This window comes from Suricata suricatta, chromosome 2, assembly GCF_006229205.1.
Source record: "Suricata suricatta isolate VVHF042 chromosome 2, meerkat_22Aug2017_6uvM2_HiC, whole genome shotgun sequence".
NCBI lineage: Eukaryota > Metazoa > Chordata > Mammalia > Carnivora > Herpestidae > Suricata > Suricata suricatta.
Window position 1 is genome coordinate 61,058,267 of NC_043701.1, and position 13,020 is coordinate 61,071,286.

General features: G+C 39.8%; 2 protein-coding genes across 2 annotated transcripts in view; one reads left to right on the top strand and one right to left on the bottom strand.

The window, feature by feature from the left end:
• The window catches only part of LOC115281762 (proline-rich proteoglycan 2-like), a 63,809-nt gene that overhangs the window by 14,741 nt on the left and 36,048 nt on the right, over positions 1–13,020 (top strand). The gene's annotated exons all lie outside the window — the stretch shown is intronic.
• Positions 1–13,020, bottom strand: part of PRKAR2B (protein kinase cAMP-dependent type II regulatory subunit beta) — a 103,271-nt gene that overhangs the window by 5,234 nt on the left and 85,017 nt on the right. Inside the window, exons 5-10 of the mRNA XM_029927229.1 lie at positions 12,386–12,492; positions 9,278–9,431; positions 4,544–4,645; positions 2,772–2,846; positions 387–452; positions 116–254 (exon numbers count right to left, since the gene is read on the bottom strand). Coding sequence (XP_029783089.1) covers positions 116–254; positions 387–452; positions 2,772–2,846; positions 4,544–4,645; positions 9,278–9,431; positions 12,386–12,492 — 643 coding nt within the window. The remainder of the gene's footprint in view (positions 1–115; positions 255–386; positions 453–2,771; positions 2,847–4,543; positions 4,646–9,277; positions 9,432–12,385; positions 12,493–13,020) is intronic.

The window sequence follows — 13,020 nt, forward strand, 5'->3', positions numbered from 1 at the left end:
TAGTGGGGACCATGAAATGTGTGAACCCAGATCATCAGTACAGTAACACGAATACAGAAGACGCGGACCTAACGATTTCCACCCAGAGGAGCACGTCCAGTGCTGTGACTCCTACCTAAACATTTGACAGTTCCGATGGCATGCGCGGAAGCCGCTCGGGGCTTGTTAGTGACCAGGGCAAGTTCTCCAAAGTACTGTCCCCGGGAACACCGAGCGATCTCTACTGCACCATTCTCCTCCACCTCGGATTTGCCCTGATAAGAGAAGTAAGAGCATGTGCTTTATCTCAGCTTATGGAAACCGAGCTAATCGTTGTCTAAAGCATCAGAGAACCTATGGCGTTCCTCACGAACACGGATGCTTGCTTGGGACTTGCCAATGCTTACCTTCCTTTTCATGGTGATTTTCACTTCACCGGATTCTACAATGAAAAAAGAATCTGCCGAATCTCCCTGTAAGAAGGAAACAAGCACAGAGAGTGAACGTGCAAATTCGGGTGACAGTAACCCCTTGCCCCTCAAGCCCCAAAATGTACAGATGATTCTGCTGGACAAGAGAAGCCCCATAGGAACAAACTCACTCTCCGTCTAAATTGAGAGTCTGTGCTCCACAATGACAGACCAATGAGCTCAATTGTAAAATTATTTGAAATAATAAACTCCCTACCACAGCATTTCTTGCTAAAACTAGCCAAAAACAAACAAACAAACAAACCAACAACAAAACAAAACCACGGCAAATGCAGAGGTAAGAATTCGGCCCCGACTCCAGCCTGGATGACCACGTCAGCAGTCGGAAACGGCAGCACCTGGGGGCGCCTGAGAGGCTCGGTCAGTCAAGCATGCGTGCTCAGATCACAATCTCTCCTCCCGGTGTGGGGCTCTGCACTGATCATGTGGATCCGCTTGGGGTTCTCTCCCTCCATGCCCCTCCCCCACTCTCTCAAAATAAACAAACACTAAAAAGGAAGGCAGCGCCATTTCCCAGCAGCACCTCCCTTCTGCTGGCTGGCCCTGCCTCCCCCACAAGTGCTCAGATGCGCACCTGTGTCTCCCTCTGACAGCAAGTATCAGCACCAGTGGCCCAGACAGGAGAAACTCTCAACAAGGAGAAAGCAACCAGCCTCATGAGGAAGCAATCCACATGGGTCCTGACGTCTTCAGCGACACTCCACACCACCTTGGGCGCCTCAACAAGGCTTGCTATTTCTAACTACGCACCTTTTTCTTGCTTTTGGTTTTTGAGTGAACTCAGCCTTGATTTCCAATGATATCTTCTGAATTAAATAGTGTAATATGGAAGATAACAGATCCTGACATTTCTGAGCCTCTCAAAATGATTCTAGAGAAACTTTTCAAAACTCTTTAGTAAATAAAACATAAGAAATACAGTATCAGCTTACATCACATGTTTGTTTAGGTTTATGTAATATAGAATGAATGTTTATAAACATTTAAAAGACAACTAATATCTAAAAATTAGGAAGTCCTAAGTATAATAGATATCTTTTTATATCAGAACTTCATGTTAAATTTTCAAGTATTTTAAATAATAGGTCTATAGACTACTGTGTAATTTTTAAAGGATTTTTTAAATTACACTTCCAGTAACTTAAAAATTTTTTTAATGTTTATTTATTTTTGATAGAAAGAACGCAAACAGGAGAGAAGAGAGAGGGGGAGACACAGAATCCGAAGCAGGCTGCGTGTTCTGAGCTGTCAGCACAGAGCCTGATGAACTCCACTACTTTCCAATCCCTGACTAACTGTGTATATATGCATGTATATGTATAGGAGAGAGAGAGCAATTTACTTGCTTGTTTAACCTCTAAAAAAATTATTCTTTCCTCATCCTCACTGACCTTGAATCTTGTTTCACATATATCAAGAGACATTTTTTTTTTAAGTAGGCTCCATGCCCAATGCAGGGCCTGAGATCAAGAGTCCCATGGACTGAGCCAGCCAGGTGCCCCACAAGAGACAGTATTTTAGATAAAGATTATAATATGGTATCAATATTTTGATACAAATATTACAGAATCTTTAAAAATCTGTTTAAATCATTCACTAAATTCTTCAAACCTGTAACCAGGAAATACAAGGTACTATCTGTAGCTGTGTCTGTGAACTTCAACTGTTTTCATAAATCCTACCTCTCGGCAGCTCTATGATAACCAAGGTTACAACGGGGACCTTAGAAAAGCATGAGGGGTTAAACAGCACATGAGCCCCCATTTAGTGCCGGGAAACCCATAAAGTACAGGGCGCAGCGGGTTCCCTCCTTGGTTAACTTCATCAGGGAGCAGCCCCGGGAGGTTTCATCGTGAACTGACCGTGCAAAACTCTGCAACCACTCCCAGTGGGCCTCCTGCATCCTGACTATCTCAAGGGTAGTCAGGTGTTTTCTGACTATAAAAAGCATGTTATTGTTTAGATATATTTGAATTTCATGTCACGCACAAAATTATCGTCTGTTTTTTCTGATTATAAAAAGCATGTTATTGTTTAGATATATTTGAATTTCATGTCACGCACAAAATTATCCAGAAATCCATGTGATGATTTAATACATATTCATCAGGAGTTAATTATATAAATAAAAATATTCAGATAGCTTAATGGCTATAAATTAAACCACTTTTAACAGGTCATTTGGTGGAGGTAATAATCATTTACTCCATCACTGCATACTAATTATAGACCCATATGAAAGATGTATCGAGATCTACCACGTGTAGGAACCTTTTGGAATATAGCCCTAAGGTGAATTACCTGAGCAATGATTTGTTCTCCATCGTTGTATACTTTGGTGCCTATGACATCGACCACTTTCAGGCGTTCAGAAACCTTCAAAGAAAAAAAGATAGTATCAGACAGATGAACTGGATAATCCTATTTCAGAAGTTAAAAATTAGTAGCCTATAAGCCAAATAAACCCAGCAGTATGGTGTGTGTGCTGGATTAACTGCCGGCATTTTAAAATAGATTTCTCATAAAAAATCTTAACTTTCAGCTTCTTTTGAAAAATCAGGATGGAGACTCACAACACCCAGCGCACATTGTCACATGGCACTAATTACAAGCTGTGGTAGACTAGCTGCTGATCTTTAGCCGAAATACAATGTCATCCAGCGTTAACCAAATCCCATCCTGGCTACGTTTTCTCCTTTATGTTACTTGCCTAAATCCAAAGGCATCTGGATTTCCAGCCCCTGATCTCCTTTCATTTAAAAGAGATGCTGCTAGAGATGAACGGCTGCCTCACACAATTCTGTCGTGTGGCCAGAGCTCTACCACGCGTGTACTGACAACCCAGCAGAGGAAGATTTCAGGAGATGCGTCAGTACTGATCCCAAGGCTTCTGGCCAAGGTGCAGTAAGATGGGGGAAGGCCAAGGACGAGGTAGGTTTGAGATAATTATTAGACACCTCAGAGCATACATCAAATACGCGTTTGAATAAATATGTCTGCCATTTGAGGGAGGGACTTTGCCTGGTGATGTCAATTTCAGGAGGCATCAACATATAAGCAGTCTTTAAAGCCAGGGGATATGACAAGTTCACCAGGTGAGTAAGTGTAGCCTGAAAACAGAAGGGACCCTGGAATGCCAATTTTGAGAGGAAAGGAGAAGAGCAGTAAACAGCCAAGTTGACTGGGAAGGAGAGGCCAGGGAGGACACACTGATTTGACAGGCTCTCCCTGTAAAGGCACAACTAGTGCTACTTCCTACATTTATATCATTATTTTAAGTCTGTGCTTTTAAGTTTTTATTGAAAATCCAGTTAACATATAGCATAATATTTGTTTCAGGTGTACAATATAGTGATTCAACACTTCCATACAACACCTGGTGCTCATCACAAGTGCCCTCCTTAATCCCTGTCACCTATTTTGCCCATCTCCCCACCCTCTGGTAACTATCAGTTTGTTCTCAACTACATAGTTAAAAGAGTACGTTTCTTGGTTTCTCTTTTTTTCCCCCCCTCTGCTCATTTGTTTTGTTTCTTAAATTCTACATGAGTAAAATCATATGCAATTTGTCTTTCTCTGACTTATTTCACTTAGCATTATACTCCAGCTCCATCCACATCATTGCAAATGGCAAGACCTCATTCTTTTTTTGTGGCTGAATAATATTCCATTGTATATATTCCACATCTTCTATATCCATTCATCACTGGATGGACACATGGGCTGTTTTCATAATTTGGCTATTTTATATAAAGCTGCTATAAGCATTGGAGTGTGTGTATTCCTTTGAATAAGTATTTTTGTAACTGGGCAAATACTTATTAGGTCTACTTTTAGATAAAGGCCATGTATAAATCAGTTACAGATACAGAAGTCTATTACTTGTAAACTAAGTAAAATAAAACAAATGCAGTCATAGGTATTAAAAGAAATACCAAGTTATACAAACACCACAATTTAATTTTTCCAAAGAAAGATGTGGATACATTTTTATTCAAAGAAGCTTTTCTACAGAACAAAATATTCCAAGCATTTTAAAGCAAAATAAAACAAAAGCATATCAATATACTTACTTCCAAAGATTTAAGAAATGGCAGTGACTCAATAAAGCTTTCATACATTTTTCTCTTTTTGGCATTATTTTTTACAATTATTCTCCTGAAGGTTACCCTGTCCTAAAGGCAAAACAGGAAATACAAAGACAGGTACAAGGTAAATTTTATTAGGAAAAAAGTTTAAAGAGATAGTTTCATTTTATTCCCTATATTCCCTATAAGGAATAAATAACTGAAAATCTTGAAATAAAAGGTTAACATTATCTTTTCAGATTTTTTATTTCTTCAACCATAAAATATATACCTATATAAGATATTACTTTCACTTTTTAAAAAAAGAAACATCAGTTTCCTTTAATTCAGATCTGGCCAACATGTATTTGGGATAAACCCACAAGATGGCACTATTGCACCATTTTAAAAAAAAGTAATAGCACCATCTTGGTTTTCCTCCAAGCTTTATTGAGATTTAACTGATCTCTAATACTGTTTAAGGTATACAACATACACGTATACCTTGTGAAATGAATACCACAAGAGAGTTAGTTAATACTGATACCATCTCACATAATTATCTTTTTCTTTTTTGTAATGAGCACATTGAAGACTTCTCTTAGCAACAATACAATGTTACTAACTATAATTACCATGCCTTTCATTCAGTCCCCAGAACTCAATCTGTACCCTTTGTCCAACCTCTCCCCATTTCCCCGAGTCTCCCACCCCCCACCCCCAACCCCTGGAAGCCACCACTGTGTGCCTCTGACTGAGTTCAGGGGAGCATGTATTCTTTTACTGTGGATGACAGCCCTAGAGTGTCACAAAATGAATTCCGTGGAACATGACCAGCAGTTTTTTAAACTCAGGTATAACTGACCTATAACACTGTATTAGTTTAGGGAGTACAATATAATGATTTGGTATTCATATATATTGAGAAATGACCATAGTAAGTATAGTTAACTTTCATCACCATACATAGTTATGGATTCTTTTTTTCTAGTGGAGAACTTTTAAAATCTATACTCTTAGCAACTTTCAAATACACAGTACTATGAACTACAGTGGTGTACATGACATTCCAGGTCTTATGTATTTTATAACTGCAAGTTTGTGCCTTTTGACCTCCTCTACCCATGATGAGCATTTTTATAAAAAATAAGTAGAAAATCTCAGCATGCACACCTTTTAGTAAACTGTTGTTTAGTGATTTATTTCAGTTATACACAAAGACACACACATACATGCACTGGTTGTGAGATTTCCAAATGTGTTTCTTGATGTGCATTGTAGGAAAAAATACATGAGAAACACTATTAGAATTTTTTTAAATCATAAGACAATTATGAGCCCTTAAAAAAAACCACGTATGCTAGGTTGTCACATCCACAGTGTCAGAGGTTTTCTTTTTTAAAAATGTGCACAGAGCAGCTACAGCCTTCTTGACCGTCCGAGCTGAGTGCCGGTGTTCATCATTCTCAGGGTCCTAAAACGTGCCTCTGTTTATACTACTCAACCTCAAAGATACAGAACTCAGTTAAGGAACTAGGGAAAATCTTAATGACAAAAATAGCTCAAAAAATGGTTTTCCTACAAACTTAATTTTGAAAAATTTCTACAAAACATTATTTATAATAGCTTGTAGTGAAGAGCCCCCATAATTACATTAATTTGTCACACACTGATAATCAATTATACCATTTTAGTATAAAATAAAATGAAGTTATATTCATTAATTATTAAATCACTGCACTGACACAGTAAAGCTGAATTTAACTGAACTAGTAGGATGGAAAAAAAAGCCAGTGTGGAGGGCGTTAAGTCTCTAGCAAAGCAAAGCAAACATCCTTTGCCCCATTTCGTTTATTACAATTTTGTAAGGGCTGTGATTTGCATTTGTAATCCTAATCATTTTTTTTAAAGAGAAAAATTTGCAAGATAATTAGTAAATTTATAATTTACTAAGCTTGGGGTCTGCATCAGAACCAGCTCTGGTGTTAACAGGAAAAAAAAAGTTTCTCAGATCCCAGACTTGAATGGCTCAATGTCTGCATGTAGGGCTCAACAGTCTATAGTCCATTAAAGCTCCCCAAGTGATTCTGATATATAATCATTTCTGGGAACTGGCTGAAACACCATTTTATGGAGAGAGTTAACTGCAAAACAGAGAAGACTAAAAATAGTTCAGTGACTTAGAAATGAACCACAGTGAGGCATTGGTCTCAGGTGACTTAGAAATGAATGATAGTGAGGCATTGGTCTCAGGTGACTTAGAAATGAATGACAGTGAAGTGTAAGTCTCAGGAAGAATTCTGTCAGTGGCCCACCTCTTCGCGTCCACTGTGACATAGAATTAAAATCCAGAAATGCCCATTTCAAATGTTTTCATGCTAGCTATGTCAATCCTCGCCTCCCTGAATCATGGGCAGGGTCATGCACATCAGTTAATCCCTGAAGGCGAACAGTGACCGAGTCCTATTTACAAAGTCAGACGAGCCTACAAAGGACTGTTCTCTTGGGATCTGCCCAGCTTTATACCTGCACTTATACGGCACAGCTCCAATCTGTTGGCCTTAAAAGAAAAATATCTTATCTACTCAAATTTCCCTGAAAATAGGCTAGTTTGGTAAGCTGCTCTTAAAAAAACAGGTTTGAAATATTAAGTGATATGTTCACTATCTTAATTTTTAAAAAGTCACCGTACTCATGCACATACCCAAGGTGACCATCACAAACTGCCCACTTTAATAACATCTATTATATATGAGCAAAAATCTCTGAAAATGTTTGATCCTTCTTGATGGCCTGAGTATCACACACACTGGGAAATGCTGGACCTCTTTGTACTTAGTTTAAGGTGTCCAGCAGGGGTCCAAATCATCAGGACTCAGAGGGGCCAACCTGCTAAATGTGCGATCTTGCTCCACGGATGTACAGAGGGAGGTTCCTGACAGTGTGACCGTTTGACCTTGGCTGGCGACCTCATTGGAATGATTACATTTTTTAAATGTTTATTTTTGAGAGACACAGAAAGACAGAGCATGAGTGGGGGAGGGGTAGAGAGAGGAACACAGAATCTGAAGCAGACTCCAGGCTCTGAGCTGTCAGCACAGAGTCCAAACCCATGAATCATGAGATCATGACCTAAGCCAAAGTTGGACGCTTAACTGACTGGGCCACCCAGTGCCCCTGGAATGATTACATTTTTAACTGGTGGCTTCCTTAATGAAACAACTCACGGCAGACTCTGGGTTTAGCCTACCACTCTGATGACAGGCAAACACTTCCTATGAACGTAGCCTGATCTGGTCAGGAGTTTCTACTTAGCTGGCTTTGGGTGTTCAAATCTTTAACAGTCCTTGAAACACTTCAGATGACAATGAGTTTCTTCCTATGTGAAATAATTCTCATTTTTCTTGTACATCTTAAAATGCAACTCATCAAATTTTTACTATGTAAACAGCAACTGCTTGGTTCTCATAAGAGGAAATACAGTATGTATTGTTTCTTCAAGAGATTTTTATCAGCTGAATCTGCTTCAGAGTTAAGGCTGAGTCATCACGGAGTAATGTGCTACTTCTGTAAAGCTATAGTCCTTGAGAACCAGATCCTAATAGACTTCTAATTTCTGAATCTCTCCTCCTTCCACAAAAGGACCTGTGAGCAAACTAACTAGAAACTAGAGGGTGGGCTGTTTTCAACAATTTAAAAAGAAAATACAAGCATCGCAAACATGCCCTTAAATCAGCGCTACTTAGAAAGGGTGTCCTGGGCACAGCAGCAATGGGGTGTCCTGGCAGCTTATGAGAAATGCAGAATCCTAAGCCTCAATCCAGACCCAGTGAATCAGTATCTACATTTTAACTATATTCTCAGGTAAGCACACTGGAGTCTGAGAAGCACCGGTCTTCTAGAATCAGCTACTCTGCACCCTGATATCTTGTACGAAAAGAACTTGCCCTCCCAACTCACGTAAGTCTCTTTAAACTGACTTTTAAGCCTTGTAGAATTATCACAATTAACAAATTTATTTTAAAAGCCTAGGACCCACCCCCACAGAGTCTGATTAAATTAGTCTGCGGTGGGGCCTCAGCAAGGATTTAACTACCCCCTACCTCCCTGCAAAGTAATTCTGATGTGCATCCAGGTGAGAACCCCTGCGTCAAGTATGTTCTCTCTACCGAGCTGCTTTTCAATGTCAAGTTGTTACCAATTTATAGCACACCAAGAGAATCTGTTATGGCACCAGGGTCATGTGGTAGGTTTGCTCAAGCATGGATCACTGGGCCCCATCTCCAGAACTTCTGATTCTGTGGGCCTGAATTGGTAAGTGGGATCCCCAGAATTTGCATTTCTAGCAAGTGTCCAAGTGATACAGATGCTACTGACTAGGGGACTCCACTTTGGGAAGCACAGGTAGTAGAACACCACAGAAAGCCATCTGAGAACACAACACCGACGGCTCTGTGCATTTGCCGGGGTGGCTGGTTTTTAAGAGCATTTTGGATCTGAGTATCCAAAGGGGAGGTAGGCTGTGCTCCTGACTTGATCAGGGAAAGAACATGAAGATTTAAGTCAGCACAGTCTCAGCACAGACCCAACAGTTCAGCATCTACTGTGTAACAAACATCCTGATGACTGATGAGGACTGCAAAGAAATCCAGCACGAGAACTAAAACAACTCCATCTACCTGGCTTCTGTCCTAAGAGCGCTTACAAATGACATCTGGGTCATGTAAATCGTTCACTCACCAAACCCCACAGAGCACCCGGAGAGGTAGCGGTGATCGTGGCTGCTCGGGGCGTGTTGTACATTAAGGCCAGTTCACCGAAACTCCCACGATTGTCGTAGTTACCAACACACCTTCCGACACCGTCGCATTTCACATAAATATCAAACGTTCCTCTGTTGGGCATATGAAAAATAAGAGGTAGATGTAATTCAAGTAAAATCTCATTGCTATCAAACATAACTTCAGAGAAGAGCCCTGTGCAAAAAAAAAAAATCCCATTTCCAGCTTCCCTTTCTCTTCGGTTGACAGAATAGAAGGGCATCAAATGTGTCAGAGACAACATTTGTGCCAGACAAGCAGGCGGACACCATCAGCTAGACGAGGGTAAGGATCATACATGGGCCTCTGGGGAAAAAAGAGACTAAAGAGTAAAAGTTTACAGTAATAAAATAAATGACAAAGATAGAAAACTACAATCGAATAGTGTATGTGTACACATCCTTCTGAAGGAATATAGATATATGAAACAAAGCTGTCTGTAGTTATCTCTGAGCATTAAGAATAGTGAAAGAATTTAGGATGTTCACTTTGTAATTAAAGAGGTTTTGTTTCCAAACTGAACATGTATTACTTTTAAAAGGAGAAGCAAATAACTTTTCTTTAAAAGTTATTTATTTTGAGGGGAGGGGAAAGAAGGGGGGGTGAGAGAGAGAGACAGAGAGAGAGAGAGAGAGAGAGAAGACTGTCAAGCAGGCTCCACACTGTCAGCATGGAGACCGACAATGGGGTTTGAACTCACAAACCGTGAGATCATGGCCTGAGCTGAAATCAAGAGTCAGACACTCAACCAACTAAGGCATCCAGGCACCCCAGAAGAAACTAACTTAAAAGAAGAAAATACAGCTCTAGCCATTTGGTCAGCACCATTGTATGGCACTTACAAGGGTCCTTTATAATCTAAGGAGGGACAAGCAAAGCATGGCCCACAGACTGGCTGCCTGCTTTCATGAATAAAGTTAATAAAGTTTTACTGAACACAGACCATGGGTTCGTTTACGCCTTACTGACTGCTGATCTGTACCGCCACAGCAGAGCTAAATAGTTGTGACCGAGATCACATGGCCTACAAAGCCTAAAAAAATTACTCTAGCTCTTTACATCATCCGGCCTTTTATTGTAGACTGACCCCCAATCTAAAGCAAAAAGTGGTAGAAATTCAGACTAAATATCTGATCCCAGTCTCTCTGTAGGTCTTTCTATTCTGTGCTTATCATTTATTTGGGTTCTTATTCTAAGCAAGTAACACTCCGTCTGCATGGCACCGTGCTACATATCTGACAGATCCTCTATCTATATAACTACATTCTTCTTGTGGAGGACTGCCTTTCCACACACTGTATTTTATCAGAGAACATGGCTCAAGGCTGGCCAAAACACCGGGAGGACAGATAGCAGAAACTCTTTGGCTTTATCGTGTTGGTTAAATCCTCAACAAAAAATGTAAGAAACTAGACAAAGATATTAATAAGAGGATAAGTGGTTTACATATTTATGAACAGAATGGCTTTTCAAAGATACCTTCTAAAATTTGTTTCCTGACTGTTTTTCAAGTACAGACTACTTCTTCTACTGGTACTATTTACACTTTTGCACTAACCCCGTTCTCTATACTTTCTACTCTGAACAGAATAAAATACACAACAAATGTGCTGAAGGGAAGTAAATTAACTATCAGTCCACCTGCAATCATATCAGTCTATAATCTGAACTACCTTTTCACATCGATTTCTTCCCTTATAATGTGAGAGGTCAGGCAGTGTGAGGCTGTGGAAAGACCACAAACAGTGGCCAAGAGACCTGAACACCTGGGTGGCTGACTTTAACTGACTACCGTCACTTGTGTGTGCCTGAGAATTCTCACCTGTCAAATGGGTGTTGAGGAGCTAACCAAAAAGGGAAACGTGAGGGAGTTTTTAACCATATTTGGGTTTCTCATATACCCCTACCGTTAAATACACTTTAACAGCTGAAGGAATTTCGAAGGTGTTTCACTGATGATACTGTTAATGATACCAAGATCAAGACTTTAATTTACATATGGGATAACTGGGTTGGTTCTAAAATCGAAAGCTCACCCTAGTCCTGGCTAGCGCCCTGCAAACAGCTCGACAGGTCACTGAGGCATTGGGGATGAAGGAGCAGAGGAATCAGTGAGAACCCCCGGTGTGGAGAGTGTGCTCAATCGCTGATGCAGGAGAGCCGAGTCAAGAAACGAGACCTGTGCAGACACACGGGCTGGGAGTTTCTGCAAGGCTCTGAGCTGAGCACAACTGTACTCAGCACAGCAAATGTAACCCAATGAGCCCAGCGGGCAGATGTCCTGTGTCGCACCTGGAACAGGAGGGGACGGGGATGCCAATGGTCTCATAAATACTTCATCATCATTTTCCAAAAGACTCAGTTCAGACTGCTCCCCCATTAACAGTTTAGGGCTCTTACCTAATTGTCACTTAAAGCACATAGTTTGCTGATGAAGTAAAGCACCACTTAAGTTTTCTGAAATTACATTTTCGGTACGAACACATGCCCTCTTACTGAAATAAAATAATTTCTCTGCAATGTTTTAAAAATCACTTCTCTATAATGTTTTTAATGTACAAGAATGCAGAAACAATTTCTGGAAAGAACATAAGACTACTCTCTCTACCATGGGCATGTTTCACTTTAGAGTTCATTAAAAAAAAACCAAAACTCTTTTAGAAAACATAACACAGGTGGAGTTACAGGATTCAACACCCCAGAGGCCATGCTCTGCTTCCGTCCCAACTGCAACAGGTGTCCTCTCCAGCAGAAGTTAATGAATGAGGCAGCTCACAGGAAATGACTGGGATTTGTAGATTTCACTAAGCAAAATCACCAGTTCTTCTATAAACTATGCCTTCTTCCCTGCTCTAGTGTGGTTTCACCACACGTATTCACAGCAGGTTTCCAGTGTCTGTTATGTAGTACTACGAATAAAGAGGTAACGGCTACAATAAAATATTAATTTGCCAGTATCAAGGAGAGGCAGTGAGATTTTACACAAGAGGTTCATCACATTTCAGCAGTGAAGTTATGCAAGACTTACCGATCAATTACGTAAAAGTTGTCACCATCATCGCCTTGATCGATTACATGCTCCCCTTCTTTGACCAATTTTTCAAACATGGCATCTAACACTTGAGACATCTGCTCCTATATTTTTTAAAAGAAAATATACAATCCTTATGTTTATCTGCAATATGTTCTCTTGACTAACCATAATCAGCTTTATATTTTTGTGAATAAGCTCAAAGAAATAGAAATACCATCACTGCCACTACATCTTATCAAAACACACACACACAGTATAGTCTTCCTTACCACATATAAATGAGGATTTATATATTTATTTCCTCTCATATTCAGTGCCTGAATGAAAGTAATTATAATTGGCTATTTCAGAATATTTCAGTGCAAAGATCACTAATATATTGAAAAGTGAACCACCAAACTACCATATACCTTATATGTGGAATATAATCTGGGCAATTAAAATACCTAGGTTAGTTTTGGTTCTTGCAAATGCCCTTTCAAGATACTTGTTTTTAAAACTTCCCTATATTACTCATAACTAGAATTTATATAGAGAATTTTGACTCCAATCCTTTTTGGTTTAACACCAAAACCAAAATAGAATGGAAAAGAACAACAACAAAAGCAAAACCAAAAATGATTGTGGCA